Genomic DNA, 17556 nt, shown 5'->3' on the forward strand with positions numbered 1-17556 from the left:
CCATCAATCGAATTCACCTTTCGGCATGCCGATAAATCCCGCTTAAGCCATTCGGTTGCACAAAGGCATTCAGTTTCCCTCTTTTATTTTCGCCTTTGTAAACACACAAATATATATATATAATATTTTGTAGCTTGTTTTTTCCCCGATACATTCTTTGCTTTGTTTTGTTTGGTGAATTGGACAACTTTTGCTGGCAGCTGCGGGGATTCCCATGAATGGTTCGGTGGCAGGGGATTCCCCCACCTTTCTCCGTGATGTGGCACAAATGGCAATGCGCTTAACGTTTTCCGTGTTGCTGCTGCCGCTGCTGCTGCTGCTGTTGCTGTTGCAACTGCAGTGCAACAAAGACAACCCGGCCACGCCCCCTCTCAACCACCTGAGCCACCAAAAAATAGAGGAAAAATAATACACCTTGGCACCCACGCACAGACACAATTTATAAAAGCCACAACAAATGTCTGAGGCTGTAAACTTTCCGTAAATCTTTGCAGCAATGTCTGCCGGCGGCAGCAGCAGCAGCCACACTAGCAACAACAATGCCAACACTACTGGCAGCAACAACAATGGAAGACAAGGACGATGACGATGACGATGACGATGACGTCGTCACGCGGATGTTTCGACGCGACTCTGAAGGATTTTCATGGTAAGGTTTTCCCCAGCCCCAGCCCAACCCATTTTCCCCTTTGTAGTTGCACGTCTGTGTTGCTGATGTCGCTGGTGTTGCCGCTGCGAACGGTGGCTCGTGTTGCATGTTGCCGTCAGCATGTCAGAGCCCCCGACACGTTGGAAAATGCGCTTACACACATGTAAGCACATGTTGTTTGAGCGGAAAAGCTGCGCAGCCGAAGCCGACTTTTGAATGCCCTCTCCGAGATGAAATTATGATTATACTATAATTAAAAAAAATTAAAAAACATTAAAGTACTTAAAAATTATATCTAAGAATACATTTAAAATAAAATAATGCATTTTTAAAAATATTTGAAGTACCATGAAATAGTTCCCCTTATTCAGTAATATAGTGGATTCATTTCATTGTCCTATGTTACATACAGACATTTTTTAAAATTATTTTAAATATGATAAAACGGCTTCCTTAACCAAGAACTCCAGGTACAAAACCAACCAATCCCAGCTGAATTTCCACTTGCAAAACGCCCGAGGAAAACGCACATTGTCAGCGTCTTAGCGCCTTTCATGACAGCACTTTCTTGGCACTGACTGTTAACATTTTGCCAGCTTTCCCGGCTTTCCCATCAGCTGTTGTTCGCCAGAGCCTTTGCTTTCATTAGGCTAATCCAGACATGATCATGCATATACTTATACATAAATGTATATATATTATATGCGCACCTGAAGGGAAAATGGAAAAGCCCAGACGGTAACGTTGAACCCGGAGACGGGGCTTTTCCCGATGCTCCTCAACCGTTTGCAGCATTTTCATTTTTAATATACACAAAAACATGCATGTGCTGGCTTTTCCACCGATTCTCCCCGCTTTTCCTCGGGCATGACAAACTTTTTTATGCAAATTCTGAGGCTGGGCCACTGCTGTTGTTTTACTTTCTGTTTGCACCTGTGTGCCCGCCCCAAAAAGAAAATGGTTAAAAACTTTGCTCCGCAAAATATTGCTCAACAAAGGTCCAAAAACAGGAGTAAAAATCCCATCTAATCGAATCAAATTTCCTCAAACACACTTTTCAGGTCACTTCCAAACTTTTGCCCCACAACACTTGACAAAGTTTCGATTGCCTGGGCTTTCGGCCAGTTCAAAGTTCAGGGAATCCCCAATCAAACCCTGACTCTTGGCCAAACAACATTTTGTGGCCAATGCAGCTGGCATAAAAGCTGGAAAATTAATTGAAACCGAATAGATAAGTTCGGGCGGCGAGTGAGGAGGGCCAATGATTGATTAAGGCCGCTTTTCTGCCAGGAAAACGGGAAATGCGGCGGAGGGAAAGCCGGGAAAAGTCAAGTCGAATGGCATCGAATGGAGTCGAGTCGAATTGAATCGAATCGAGTGGAGTCAAGTCGAGTCATCATCAAATGCGATTAGACAGTCAGCCGGGAGATTAGACACTCGCACTGACCTGAGACATCGGCGGATATATGGAGGGGATCTATATGTATCTTACGGGACGAAGACAGACATCTGTCCATGGCTTCTCAACAGTCATTTCCCGACGAATACTAAATTGCCCTTAATCCACTTTATCACCGACACCAGGAAATAGACAGTGACTCTCAGGAAAGGTGGGGGGAAAAGCCAAGATAATATGAGTTCGAAAGAGTGCTTCGAAGTAATCAATTTAAACAATGAAGCAATGAAGTCTAAATGGAAATTAACAGATCTTTGACTCCTTGTCAAAATATCTTTAACTTATTTCTGTAATTGAAAACTCCATTTTTTATTTATAATGTATAACCAAATTAAATTAGTTCTAGATTCTTAAAAATTACATTTGTCAAATCAAGGAAAATTCATTTTTAATTTAAGGACAACGAATTTGAGAGTTAACATATGTCCAATGACCTTTTACATTTTTTTACAACCCCTTTTTTATTATGAACGCTTTGTAATAAATGTTTGTTTAAATTCCCCCAACAAACATTGTGAAATATTGAAGAAATTGCTGTGCAGCTGGCTCCTCCGATAACATTTCGCCCTATTAGAACTTAGATATAATTACCCGTAATCATAATAAACGGCATAAAAAACGAAGAAAGGACATGGGACCAAAGTGTCGCCCCCGTGACGGCCATAAATATGATGATAATTAAGTGTGTCTCGCACATATACTCAATTTGGCCTTATTAACCCAAAAAATGACACAGATATTAATTTTCCGCACACATGTGCCCGCTTTTCCGCTTTTCCGCCCAGTTCGCCACGCTCCTTTGCAAACACACACACTGGCACACACAAAGCCTAAACGTAAACGAGTAAATTGGCAGATTTAAGCAGTAAACAAAAAAACGGCCAACAAAACATGGCCCAAACAACACTTCGCCCCCGCTCTTTCTGCGGGGAAAGTGGTGCTGTCTCTTTCGACGAAGGGAAAGTATAAAGAAAAAAATGTCAACAATCTATTGACAGCTGAGACTGTAACTGATTGCGGAGGGGGAGGGGCGGAAAATGCGGCAGGGGCGTGGCGGCCCCCTTCGCAAAACAGGCCACGTAGCAAACAAAGCCATAAGCGCCCCACGCACACACACACTCCCAAAAAGGGGTGGCCAAGGGGAGGGACATGGGCGTGGCAGGGGGAGATTTTTGAGGGCTCGCAAAAACATTGGAACGGTTAAAAAACATAATATTCTTCTGAGAATATTTATAACTGTTATTATAATATCAAAAATCAGTAACTAAATACAACAATTAAAAGAAACAAACTTACAAACCTATAAAAATGTATATCAAAGGCATTTTCTTCTCAATTTAAATGAAAATATGATAAAATTCCCACCTTTAAAAAACCCTAAAAATAAACAAGGCCAAAACAAAACTCGAAGAGCTTGTAAGCCAATTCCCGCCTTGTTTGCCTTAAACCTTGATTTATTTGCCTTTAAACAGCACTTGCAATCAGGGCATTAACATCAAACGGAATGAAACCGAAATTAAGCGAAAACGGAGCAGCCAAATAGAAAGACGAAAGCCAGATACCCCAAATTCTCCTAATTTAGATGTCAATAATTTCGCTCGCACAGTCACACCCTCCGAAAAAAAATACATGTGTGCGGGGGGGGTTTCCCCCGCTGCCATTATTTTCGCACTCCCCGAAAGCCATTAGAAAATAAATAAAATATCAGGAACAAAAAATGTATATAATAATGCCTGATGGAGGGGGCGAAAGTGTAGCATGTGTGCGCGATAATAATAACATCAAATTAAAATATTGTAATTCGTTTTTATGTATTCATGTATATGCACATTTTTCCCTGTTCTTGTCTGGTTGGTCTTTTTTATTTCACAGTAATTTATTTATTGGGCATGTGTGTGGCACTTTTACACGCCTTGCCGATTCACTTCTCCAGGGTATTTGGCCGGTCGACCTTTATCGCACATCGAGCGGCTATCTACCGCCTGCCCCCTATATTTATGGCCTAATATATTATATATTTATGTGTCTGTCATTTAATAAATTCTGCTGATAATGTCATAGACATCAGCGTAAAATGACCTCCGACCCCGAGACTCCAAACTCCAAGTTCCCCGATCCGAATGTGTGTGTTTTTGGCTTTTTTTCGGTGCCTCGCATGATTTGCTTCCATGATTTGTGTTGGTCAAAGTTGCGGGGAAAAAGGCCAGGAGGAGTCAATTTTTATTGCTCTTTATTATTATTTATTTATGTTTACGGTTTGCCCTCCTTGGCCGCCATTGTTTGCCCCTTCCTGGCAGTTCAAGGGGAGTCAGGAAGTGGTTGTAAGGAAGGTTGTTTTAGCTTAAAATAATACTTTAGTTAATTAGTTTAGGAATGACAATATTGAAAATGTCCAATGGTTTAAATGGGTTTCTTAGCATATATTTGGTGATGTTCTGTGCGTGTACGTAATATTTACATGGCGTATACGTAACTTTGTTGTGTGCGGTTCAAAAGGTGCTTATAAGGATGGATGTTTTAATTTGGGAAAATATGCATTTAAGAAAATTATTTCTTATATATTATATTATTATTATGTTATATTATTAATTCTGAAAGCTTCTTCGGCGTTTTTAGCATTTAACTAATTAGGTTTTCTGCGTATACTTAGTTTTTACATTGCGTATACGTAATATTTATGTACATGGCGTATACGTAAGTTTCGTATTTCTTTTTCAATTAGCTGTTACTGTGATACATAGATGCATAGATACATAGATACATAGTTAAAAAGATACATAGATACATAGATACATAGATACATAGATACATAGATACATAGATACATAGATACATAGATACATAGATACATAGATACATAGATACATAGATACATAGATACATAGATACATAGGTACATAGATACATAGATACAAAGATACAAAGTTACAAAGATACAAAGATACAAAGATACAAAGATACAAAGATACAAAGATACAAAGTTACAAAGTTACAAAGATACAAAGATACAAAGATACAAAGATACAAAGATACAAAGATACAAAGATACAAAGATACAAAGATACAAAGATACAAAGATACAAAGATACAAAGTTACAAAGTTACAAAGATACAAAGATACAAAAATACAAAGATACAAAGATACAAAGATACAAAGATACAAAGATACAAAGATACAAAGATACAAAGATACAAAGATACAAAGATACAAAGATACAAAGATACAAAGATACAAAGATACAAAGATACAAAGATACAAAGATACAAAGATACAAAGATACAAAGATACAAAGATACAAAGATACAAAGATACAAAGATACAAAGATACAAAGATACAAAGATACAAAGATACAAAGATACAAAGATACAAAGATACAAAGATACAAAGATACAAAGATACAAAGATACAAAGATACAAAGATACAAAGATACAAAGATACAAAGATACAAAGATACAAAGATACAAAGATACAAAGATACAAAGATACAAAGATACAAAGATACAAAGATACAAAGATACAAAGATACAAAGATACAAAGATACAAAGATACAAAGATACAAAGATACAAAGATACAAAGATACAAAGATACAAAGATACAAAGATACAAAGATACAAAGATACAAAGATACAAAGATACAAAGATACAAAGATACAAAGATACAAAGATACAAAGATACAAAGATACAAAGATCTATGTATCTATGTATCTACGAATTTATGAATATGTGTATCTATATATATATATCTACCTATCTATATATCTATCTATCTATCTATCTATATATACATATCTATCTATCTATATATACCTATCTATCTATCTATCTGTTTAACTATCTATCGATCTATCTATCTATCTATCTATCTATCTATCTATCTATCTATCTATCTATCTATCCATCTATCTATCTACCTATCTATCTATCGATCTATCTATCTTTCTATCTATCTATCTATATATCTATCTATATATCTATCGATATAAATATCTATCTATTTATCTATCTATCTATCTATCGATCTATCTATCTATCTATCTATATATCTATCTATCTATCCATCTATCTATCTATCTATCTATCTATCTATCTATCTACCTATCTATCTGTCTATCTATCTATCTATCTATCTATCAAGCAATCTATCTATCTATTTATACATCTATCTGTCTATAACTTTCTATCTATAAGATAATTAATTGACAATTTAGTTTGTATTTATTCGTCCTATCTTCACGTTGTCATCTCTATCGGTGCAGCGACTTAGCCAGTTTATGCCCTCTTCGCTCCGTTTCCGTTTAATTTTTACACTGCGTATACGTAATATTTACATGGCGTATACGTAACTTTCGTATTTCTTTCTCAATTAGCTGTGATCCATTTGCTTGATAACTCGAGTAATACACATCTTTATAAATAACCTTCGTTAACTTAAATGGTATCTTATGTGTTTTCTTAGGGACAATGAATTGTCAAACAATTATAAAGTAAACACCCACGATTTTATTCTGCCCCCCTCTTCAATACATTTATTTCCCCCACCATTTTCCGCCCATCATTTTCCCGTTTATGCAGCGTTTTCACTGCCTTCCCATTGTTGTTCTTGGCGCTGACTCAGCTGTCAATGCCTGCCCCCCTCCCATCGCCGCCCATTCCACCACTTTCGACCCCATTTGCATATCACATTCAGGAATTTTTTTGTGTGTTCTCAAGTGGGATTCATTTCGGTGCTCAAAAATTGCTCAAAAGCCTTCAAATTGTGAGCCATAAATAACAGGGAAAAAACGCCGGAAAGCCCAAGTGATGGGGACAACGGAAGAGGGCTGCTTTTGTACTTGAATCGATGGTTAGCAATGAAGTCAATTACATAAAAGTGAAATGGGGGGAGAGGCATGAGGTAGACAAATTATGCGATGAAGGGCTTTGAATAAAAAATATCAATAAATAAAGCATGATTTAAGATGAAAGGTAATAACTCCAATTAAAAGGAAGTGGATCTCAATAGATTTGTAGTAACACGATGTCAGTCCCAATATTTAAGTTTAGAAATGACAGGAAAAATAGTTGATTATGTATGAAAACTAGTTGAATAACTCAAAGGCTGGGCGATGTAATTATATTAATTGCAGAGTAAATTAAAAATTAAGTAGCAAAAAAGTCGTCAAGCAAGCACTTCCGCTTTCCGGGGAAAAGCTTGGGGAGGAAAAGCGACTTGGGGGGAAATCAAACAGAGGGTCAGCGGCCATTCAACACCTGCCACGCCCCCTTGTCCCGCCCCTGCCGAGCATCCCGTTGGCCTGCCAATTTTTAACACCAGAGGGCGTCAAAGTGACGTGTCGTCTGGCTGGCTGGCTTTTCCTGCTTTTCCCCGCGTCTTCCGCCCCTCCCCCTTTTCCGCCCCACCTTGACTTCTTTGCTTTTCCAGCCCCTCACCGAGTTCCCTCCTCGTTTTTGTGTGTGAAGCATTTAAAAGTCACTTAAGTGGAAATTAAAAAGAAATTATTCACTTTGGCACACACACACACACGCAAAGTGTTTTCCCAGCTTTCCTTTGCCTCAATTGCTTTTTTATTTTTTCCAGATTTATTTTTTTGCAGCGCTCCGTTTGTTTGTTTGCTGCAATTGTTGTGGTCTGCCTCATTATTTGTATCTGGTCAGGGGAAAGCGGTGGAAAAGCGGGTGAAAAGCGGACCCCAAAACAGATATTGCCTCCCCTCACCCCCTTTAATTGTGGTTCATTTTCCGAGTCTTTTGAGTTTCGGGTCCCTTTGGCTTGTGGCACATTTCCTACATTTCCCACATTTCCAGCATTTTCCTACAGTTGACCACAATATTTTTGTGGAATTGCTCGCAAATTGTTTATGGCTGACCTCAAAGCAATTTGGGGATTATGGCCCACAGAGACAAGGTGTTGGCCCTCATTTTCCCATTTTCCCATTTCGACCTCTAACCTGGCCTCGGGGCCAGATTAATTTTAATGGCAATTAGTGAGTGAATTTGGAGCTCAGTTCAAGGCATTAAATTGTTGTTCTGCAGCCCGATAAATAATCAAAATCATTTCCGAAATCCCTTTAAGCCAAGAATTTTCATTCAAGTTTCCTAAGATACAAAATGGTATTCGCCAGATGCCTTTCTGCTGCCTACTTTGCGGCCTCCAGAGATACTCTTGCCCTGCAATTTGATATTTAAAGAAGTGTCAGTACTTATTTTATGCGTTCTCTACAATTTTGATAAATAATTTAGAGGGTAGCAGATAAACTCATAGATTCACTTAAGTCCCTAGATCCTTTTTCCCATGTACGTCCTTATAATTTGTCCCCTTTTGTGCCTGGTATTTGTGTCATGTTCAAAGCGACCGTTTCTTGATGATTCCGCGGCCTCATCAACTTAATCATTGAAGGAGAAGGAATAATTTGCCTGGCACAGATCCTTCGTCCTGCCTAAAAACCAAAAAAGCAGAGAAAAGAGCAGAGCGCAGCAAAAGGAAAAAAAAAGGAAGGGAAAAATAAATAATGTGAAAAGAGGAAACATTCAGCTCCGTTGACGGCGACCCATTGACCAAGTTAAAAAGGCTAGAGCTATATGGCATATATTGCATATATGGCGTATATGGGGATCTGGCCGCACATGTGTGAGTTTGCAAACCACATATGTATCACATATGTATCACATATATATATATATGATATATTTTTCCCTTTTGCGGAGGCACTTCAAATGCGGTTTGGGGCCGCGGAATCAAGCGCCAAGAGACCTCATAAAAAACGACTAACGCGACTGGCTCACACAGATACTCACCAACACTGCGGTGCATATTGAGTTGTGGCTTAATGCCACACACACATAGGGGCTCAAAGTTTGGCAGAAGGAGCGCAAAAACCAAAACAGAAATATTTCGCTCCATTTTTTTGTACGTGGTTTTCCTTTTCTTTTTGTTAATATTTTCTTCCCTCAAAATTTGTGTCATGCCATGTGCACGCCCCTGTGCAGCCGCAGCTTCATTTGGCAACTGAAAATTCCCACAGATTAAACTGGGAATTGGAACTAGACGAGGAACGGGAAAGATACTATAAAAACAGCAGCTTTAACCATAAATTAAACAAGGTGAAATGGCCAAAATAAGGTATTATCATGGTAAATTGCATGGGAAACTAGAGAAAATAATATATAGATAATGTGAATCTTTTAAAAAAGAAAAAGGTCTGCTAGTTCTAGAAAAAACAATGTGTTTTAAATTAAAATGAAATTTGTATACTCTTTTGAGAATAGCAAGGTAATACGATTACCATTTTTTTTTAGTTTTTTTATAATTTCCTCTTTACTATTTGTTCTGTTTGATAATTAAACATTAAATTCGTAAGCTCTGCGATAGATCTGCATCTGATATTTCAATTTCAACCGAAGCTGCAAGCGCAACTGGAATTAGGGATTAGGATGACAGGGCGACAACCACAAAGCCATCAGCACAGCAGCGCTTCCATTTCCCATTTTCCGCCCGCTTCATCGAGTTCCACATTCGCTTCGCTGGCAACTTAAATTCCCCCCTTTCAGCACAGGGGCGGGGTTCAAATATAGCGGTGCTTTCAAGAGGGATTTCGCATGTGGCTGGGCAGAGGGGTGGCTGTTTTTCAAAGGGGGGTTTTCCACAAGCATCTGTGATGCACTGCATCTACGGCAAAAAGTTCATTAATCTAGTTACAAGTTCGCGCAGACAGTTCGCATAATCAATCAATAGACACACGACGGGGGTTTTTTTTTTGGGGGGGCGAGGCGGGGAGAAGGGAATTCTGGGGCGTAAACATGTTGGCAAACCCCACCCCCCAAAGCCCCACCACGCCCCTGTGTAGGTAGGCGTGACTGCTGAAGAAGGCGGGGCGTGTGACAGTTTTTATGCGGTTTTCTGCCCGCCGAGTGACAGGAACAGGATAGCATTTTCTAAGCGGGTTTTCAACGGCTTTTCTTTGGCTGCGAAAACTGCTAGAGGAACAGTGAAAGATGTGGCGTAAAAATTAATTAAGTGAGCTAACAAGGTCCATAAAGATCATATGAGAGTCCTTATGGCTCTTTAACATGGTAGTTTGGAAAAGCCTTGTGATAATACTAGGTAAAATATGCATAAACAATCCAAAATCTTGTTTCAAATTTTATCTGGTTGTTAAAAAATAATGGTATTACAAAAACGTGACTTTGATTTTGTAGTTCATACTTGTTTCTGGTTTTTGCACAAATTGAGAATTAGGGTCTGTCGAGGGTGATCGCTTCCTAGTCCTTCTTAACTTCCTCGCCACTTGGTTCATTTCGGTTCTTGATCGCAGACTTTTGCTCCTCTTCATCCCGATTACTGTCCTTTTCCGCCGCGATCTCATCGATAGCCAGCCGATTGTTTCGATTAACGGGACGAGGGACGTGATGACGACAGCAAGAGCAGCAGTTCTGGTGTTGCTGCCTGCGCTTTTCCAGCTTTTCCAGCCGATTGCGGGCCTTCACCTCGGGATGGCCGAAGCAGTTCTCGCACTCGTCGTCCGTGGAGGAGGAGCTCTCGCCGAAGGGATGGGGCTTCCGATAGATGCAGCAGCACTTCGATTTGCGGCGATTCATGTGCTCGTTATCGATAACGCCGGCATGGAAGCCGACGCGCTTCTTCTTGGGCTTTTCCGGTTGTGTTTGGGCCAATCGGAGGCGCAGCAGGCAGGGCGAGGCCACCGCCGCCACTTGGGGCACGGAATCGCTGCTGTCCGCCGAACTGAAGCCGGAATCGGTTTCCGGGGGAAGAACGGGTTCCGGTGCCGCCGCAGGAATCATCGACGTCACCTTCCTGGGGCTCCGGGGCGAGTCGGACTCGCCATCGATAGTCGATAACTTGGCCTTCGGCTGATCCATTTGGCAAATATTAAAAAAAAATAAAAGGACACAAGGAAATTTTGGTGTCTTAAAAAAATCGTTCCGAAATTGTGTTTTTGTTCTGAACTGTTTGACTAAACAAATTCAATGAGCCAGGGACAGAAAGTTTTAGACAGTTGAGACTTATGTTTTGAGAGGCCTACTGGGTTTATTTGGGAATTTAGTTTTAATCTTACTGATTTTTATGCACTTCAGTAAGTCATTAGTAAGTAAGTAATGTTTTCTTTCTTTTGAAATTCGAGTTAGTCTTTCGAGGAAATAGTCCCTCTTTCTGTCATATTTCAGGGTTGCCACTCCTTTTTTTACACTTCTGCGTTGCCAGATCGCATAATAAACTAAATACTTAGTTTAGCTTACTTATATATTAATCTTATTGTCCAATTTGGTATATAAGTTGTTGTTTGACATATATTAAGTGTTTCTATTCTTAATAGTGCAGACTTAACTTATTTTCCTTGATTTTAAAGACGTTATTTAAATTGAACTTAAACCGATGAAATATCTGCACCGAAGTTTGCTGACCTCTTGCCCTTTTCTGCCCTCTCTTTCTCCGCCTGACTGCCCGTCTCTTTCGCCCTGCGTATACCCCTCTCTTTCTGGCTGTCTCGTCTCCAGCTTTAGCCGCAGTCATTTTGGCTGCCAAAACTTGTGCACGATTTGCGTCAATTGGACAAGCGCCAGGACACGCCTTAGCCCCGCAGTGCCCCCGCCCCATTTAACCCGCAGCTTTTCCGACCCACCCGCCCACTTTTCCGCCCACTCTCCGCCCACTCTCCGCCCCGCACTTTCCCAAGTCCCACAGCAGCTCCTTTGCCAGGCTCTATGTTTACCTAAAATGCAATTCTCCTAGCCCGCTGCAGTTTTGCATTTATTATTGGTGGAGTGGGTGGAAAATGGGCGGGGGTTGGCTTGGCAGCCTGGAAAAACCATTTGCCATTTTACTCTACCACTTTGCCTTTGAAAATTGCACAAAAATCCGCCCCACTACTATGTATATATGTATATATATTTTTTTTATTTACGCATGGCAAATAAATGTTGAAAATAATATGATGGCTGCTGTGCCATGGGGTTAAGGAACTTTTTGCCAGCTTCGTTTTCGTTTTCTTGGCTTTCGGTTTCCCCCCGAATTTCCTTTTTGTTACTATTTTTTCTGTTGGCCTCGTGTATTTTACTTCTTGTCTGCGTTTATCTGGCATTAGAGGCAAGAAAAATTATGTTTGTGGTCGAAAAAAATGGGGGGGGGGTGGGGTTTGTCTGCTCTGCAGCAGATAATAAAAAAGAAGCCGCAGCGTTAAAAATGCGAAAAGAGCCCAGCCAACGACCCTGAATGAAAAATTATGCTCAATGCAGCTTGAATAGTTGCGTTTTTCCCACCTCCCGCCCACCGCGGCGGAAAGAGGGCGTGGCCGGGGTTCAAGTGCAAGGCACAAGCAAATTTTGGAGGAAAAAGAGTGTGTTCCTTTTTTGGCATTGAAAATGCTGCCTTAATCGATTGATTTTTAAGAACTAAAACAAGAAATAATTTTTTAATTCTCTGACTTATTATTGGCACTTAAATATTAATTATTTAAATTTAATTAAGTAAACCTAGCTTGAAATTGAAAAATCGCCAAATTACTTAATTGAAAAGATTCGTAACATATTTTCAGTCCAAGTGCTGGGCTTATTGCTCTCAGGCACCAGGCAAACAGAAAAATTAGCAAGTGACAGCTGGTACTTTTAGCAAGAGAATTTAAATACCTATTAATTTTCAAGATGGCGTCCCTTTACCTATTTCCCCACCCCCCATTGACCAATAGGAATTGATCTCCATGGGAAAGGACCGTTAGTTGTGAGCCAAACGCAGACTAGAGATGAGCAACCATAGCTGTTTCACGAGTTTATCACGATCCTTTCACGAGCTTGTCACGATATGCATGAAATAATAATTAAGTCCTATGTTTTTGCTTAGGCTGTGCCGAAAGGAAGCAATCACGAGGGCATCTCTATTTAAGCTTGAATTAAACTAATCAGCTGATCGTTACACCACCTGCTAAACGTTTATGTTCGCCTGGTGTCTGAAATAAAGAAATCAAGCAATTTGTTCATTTTCTCGACAAGCAAATAAGGTATTTTAGACATATTTTCAGTTAAAGTGCTGGACTTATGGCTCTCAGACACAAGGCAAACAGAAAACTTAGCAAGTTACAGCTGGTAGAAAAAAGTGAACTTAATTTTCAAGATGGCGGCCCTTAACATATTTCCCCTCTCCCCACTGACCAATAGGAATTGATCTCCATGGGAAAGAACCGTTAGCTGTGAGCCAAACGCAGACCAGAGATGAGCAACCATGGCCGTGTCAGGAGCTTGTCACGGGCTTGTCACGATCTTGTCACGAGCCTGTCACGATATGCATGAAGTAACAGTTAAGTCCTATGTATTTGCTCAGGCCTTGCCAAAAGGAAGAAATCACTAGGGCATCTCTAAGTAAGCTTGGAATAAGCTAATCAGCTGATCGTTTTTACACCTACTAAACATTTATGTTCGCCTGGTGTCTGAAATTAAGAACTCAAGCCATTTGACTACTATCTCGATGAGAACAAGGTATTTTGGACTTATGATTTCTATGAATTGTCATTTCAATAAGGTCTGAAATATAATTTCTTGATCTTTGACACCAGGCAAACAGAAAACTTAGCAAGCAACAGCTAGTAGCCAAAAAAAAACTTAAACAGCTGTTAATTTTCAAGATGGCGGCCCTTTACACATTTCCCCTTCCCCCACTGACCAATAGGAATTGATCTCGATGGGAAAGGACCGTTAGCTGTGAGCCAAACGCAGACCAGAGATGAGCAACCATGGCTGTTTCACGAGCTTATCACGAGCTTGTCACGATATGCACGAAATAACAATTAAATCCTATGTATTTGCTTGGGCCGTGCGAAAAGGAACCACTCACGAGGTCATCTCCAAGTGAGCTCTGATTAAACTGATCTAAACCCCACCACCTATTTTTCGGCCCAAAAAAACAAAGTATTTTGGCAATCATTTTGCTAAATATGGTCGGAATTTGGAATGTCATACCTCGTTGAGCTCGTAATTAAATTTCCAATCGATTGGCATTTAAATCTAAAAACTTTATTTTTTGGCCACTTTTCGCAAAAATGGATGAATAAAAAATTCGAAAATTGGTCCAAAAATAATTTTCCCTAAAAGTGATGAGGATCGTTAGCCTAGATTGTAAGCTGCTCAAAACAGTCGGTCTTTTTGTTATGCGCCTCGATTTGACTAAATTACGACTTAAAAACGGCTTAAAAATATCGTATTTTTCGGCAAAAAATAATACTCCCTATTTTTGCACTAAAAAAAATCAGTATTTTGGTCGACAAATTGCGAAATGAGGTCAGAATATGGAATGTAATACCTCGTTGAGCTCGTAATTAAATTCCCAATCGATTGGCATTTAAATCTAAAAACTTTAATTTTTGGCCACTTTTCGCAAAAATGGATGATGTAACCCCTTATAAAAAATGCAAAAATTCGTCAAAAAAAAAATTTCCCTAAAAGTGATGAGGATCGATAGCATTGGTTGTTAGATGCTCATAACAGGCGGTCTTTTTATTATGAGCCCCGATTTGACTAAATTAGGACTTAAAAACGACTAAAAAATTACGTTTTTTTTTCCAAAAACTGATACTTCCTAGTTTTGGGCAAATAAAACCGTCTTTCGGTCAGCATTAGGCCAAATATGCCCAAATTTTTGGTGAAAATTGCAATTACTTAGAAGCACGCCATAGTCCGTGTGTAACAGTAAGGAATACAAGTAAAGGCCCAAAGGTAGAGTCATTCCAATCCCATCCTTTAATCGTTTAAGGCCCGTTGGATTTTTTATTTCCGGCAATTTTCGCGACACCCAGTTGGGGAATCACCTAAAACTATTTGCAGACCATTGGGCTAAGCACTTTGGCGGCTGCTCTTCACGCACTTAACGGGCAAATAAAACTCTCCGGTGGGCGGTGGACAGGGCGGGAAAGCGGGGAAGAGCAGGAAAAGCGGAGGCGTTATGTCCGAGGAAAACCAAATCCTCGAGCGCCTGTGGCCATAACTTTCTTTTGGTGTGCCATTGAAATGAAATCTAAAATTCATTACGCATTTTATGCGTCAAAAGGAGATTGGGGATTGGGATTGGGATTGGGATTGGGATGGGGATGGGGATAGGGATGGGGATTGGGGGACGGAAACGGAGGTGGGTGGCACGTAATGAGGCGCGTGCCTGGTCTGAACCTGCCCCATTCCTCAAATGCCATTTATGTCCCAATGGAGACACGCACAAAACGCGACGACAGCAACGCCTTCGACTGTCTCCTGTTTTTCCCGCTTTTCCTCGCCTTTCCTCCGGATTTTCCTGCTCCCCCAGCTGCGCGAGCAATTTACCCGCCGGAATTGTAAGCTCAAGCGTCCGTGTCTCCTTTGTCGCTGGTGTGGTTGTCTTTGGGGAATAAGATGAATTACATGCTACTTCAGGCAGCCTCCATCTCCATCTCCATATCCTGGGCCGGGCCCCTGCTCCTTCCAGGACTCTTCCTATCGCCGCTCGGCACTCTTCTCCCTGGGCATGCAAAATCATGCAGATAACGCACAAAAAGGTACCAGAAACTAAATCCCCAAGCGCATAGTTTCGCAACAGGAAGTCCCTTTAAAAACAGTGGAACTCGAGCTCTAAGAAAACTGGCAAAAAAAGTAAAAGAAGCTGAAATAGCTCAGGGAAGAAAGAAAATAGAGGAGAAGAAAGAACACAAAGGAGAAGAATTCCGAGAGGGAGACACAGGGAAGGAACGAATCCATAGAAATTCAAAAAGCGAGCTTTAAATACAGGACAGTAATGTTTGCTTAAGTAATTTCAAGAAAATCTTTCTCTTCGTGAGTTAAGTGATTTTTAGTGGCGCTGGGCACACTTGTTCTGTAGTGTGACCATGCTACATTTTCTTGAGCCAAATGTAGATTTTTTTGTATTTAATAATATATGTATTGGTCCTTCTTTCTTTCCCACCACAATTCCTGCTTAAGTGGAACTGCATCTTTAAGACTCACGAAACGTAACGTAATTTGTAGCTCGAGTTCCTCTTCTGAAACCGATCCGTTGGGCTGCCAGCCATTGCTGTTCGAAATTTATGGAAATTTCCATTTAACAATTTCCGCCTTGCATCGAAAGCAGTGTGCCGGTAAAAAGGGAGACAGAGAGCGAAATCAACCGCACGGAAATCATGTCTACGCATCATTCTTTGTGCTATTACTCCACTAGTCCACTCCCCCTTCTCCCCACTATGGTATATTTCTTCTTTTTTTGGCATTCCTGTATTGTATTTGGTTTCGGGCTGTGTGTGAGTGTGATTTTGCGTGGCTGTGTGGAAATGTGTGATAAGCAGTTTCCGCCAGGGAATAGACCACACATGTATATATGCCTGTATAGAGTAGGTATATATATGGCATGGTGTGCGAAGATAGTTCTTTGAATGCCTAGGCTTCGCTCTTCTTCCTTTCATTGGCGTCGGGCTGTCCAGCACGACAAGCCAGCACGCAAAAAAATATACAAGATTATTTCAGCTCTATGGTTACGGTTTAAATGAATATTTTATTAAAGCTGGGCACACTAGTTCAGTGTGACCATGCGTCTCAATAACAGGTAGTTTTTTAACATACTCTTGATATAATAAACCTCATTTAAGAAAGCATATAAAAACAATTCGTAACAATTTCACCATTTTGGAGAGTTGTTTTTCTAAGTGCAGGGATGCCAGCAGCAAACATACTATGGACAAAAAAATAAAGAGGGCAAGGCTTCGGAATTGAGCCACATCTCATAGTTAAAGCGACAAAGGGAAGCGGAAGCTGTGGCTACTAATGCAAATATAATGGCAAATGTTTCGGAAATATATTTCACAGATAAAATTGATAAAGAACACGCCGCCGCCCTTCATCCACCCTCGCAAAATCCATTGTATGCGGCGGCAAGCGGAAAACTATTTGCTCGCATTTTTCCACACTTTTCCACTCCCTATTATCCAGCATCTACAAACAACGGCAACAAAAAAGGAAAACATCTGAAAAGGCTTCTCACTTGTGATTCCTAGTCTTCTTTTGTATCCTTACCTTTTTTTCGCCCTTGCTTTTCTTATATATCTATCTATCAATCTATAACTCTCATCATATTTGAGAATTGTTCAGGCAGGCGAAAGAAAAGGTTGGAGCTATGTCTTTTATATCCGGTTTTTTATACAATATTCTGCCCCAACTAGCGATTTCAAAATCAGGTTTCATAAAAGATACTTAAAAAAAATGCTTGTTTATTATTTATAATTATATCTTTCTTTGGCTACACTGAAAGCGCAGTGTGACCATGCATGCTATCAATCAATTAGGAAGTATCCTTAAAACACTTTTCTAAATTGACTTGATTTCTGAACTCCCACACTTTTAATTTCTCGGGTGAATATAATAAGCCATAGTTAAGACTCTAGTTAATTCTTGACCATTTACATATCCTGCCACTTAAGCTCACTTTCAA

The 17556-nt window shown here is 40.1% G+C and overlaps 2 protein-coding genes across 5 annotated transcripts in view; both read right to left on the bottom strand.

Annotated features, from left to right (window-relative positions):
* Nucleotides 1-17556, bottom strand: part of LOC119557433 (innexin shaking-B) — a 164651-nt gene that overhangs the window by 104530 nt on the left and 42565 nt on the right. The gene's annotated exons all lie outside the window — the stretch shown is intronic.
* LOC119557436 (type 1 phosphatases regulator YPI1) lies at nucleotides 10261-11095 on the bottom strand. The gene has a single exon (XM_037870196.1). The coding sequence runs from the start codon at nucleotides 10986-10988 to the stop codon at nucleotides 10371-10373; it is 618 nt and encodes a 205-aa protein (XP_037726124.1). The 5' UTR covers nucleotides 10989-11095; the 3' UTR covers nucleotides 10261-10370.

Source organism: Drosophila subpulchrella, chromosome X (assembly GCF_014743375.2).
Source record: "Drosophila subpulchrella strain 33 F10 #4 breed RU33 chromosome X, RU_Dsub_v1.1 Primary Assembly, whole genome shotgun sequence".
NCBI classification, from domain to species: domain Eukaryota; kingdom Metazoa; phylum Arthropoda; class Insecta; order Diptera; family Drosophilidae; genus Drosophila; species Drosophila subpulchrella.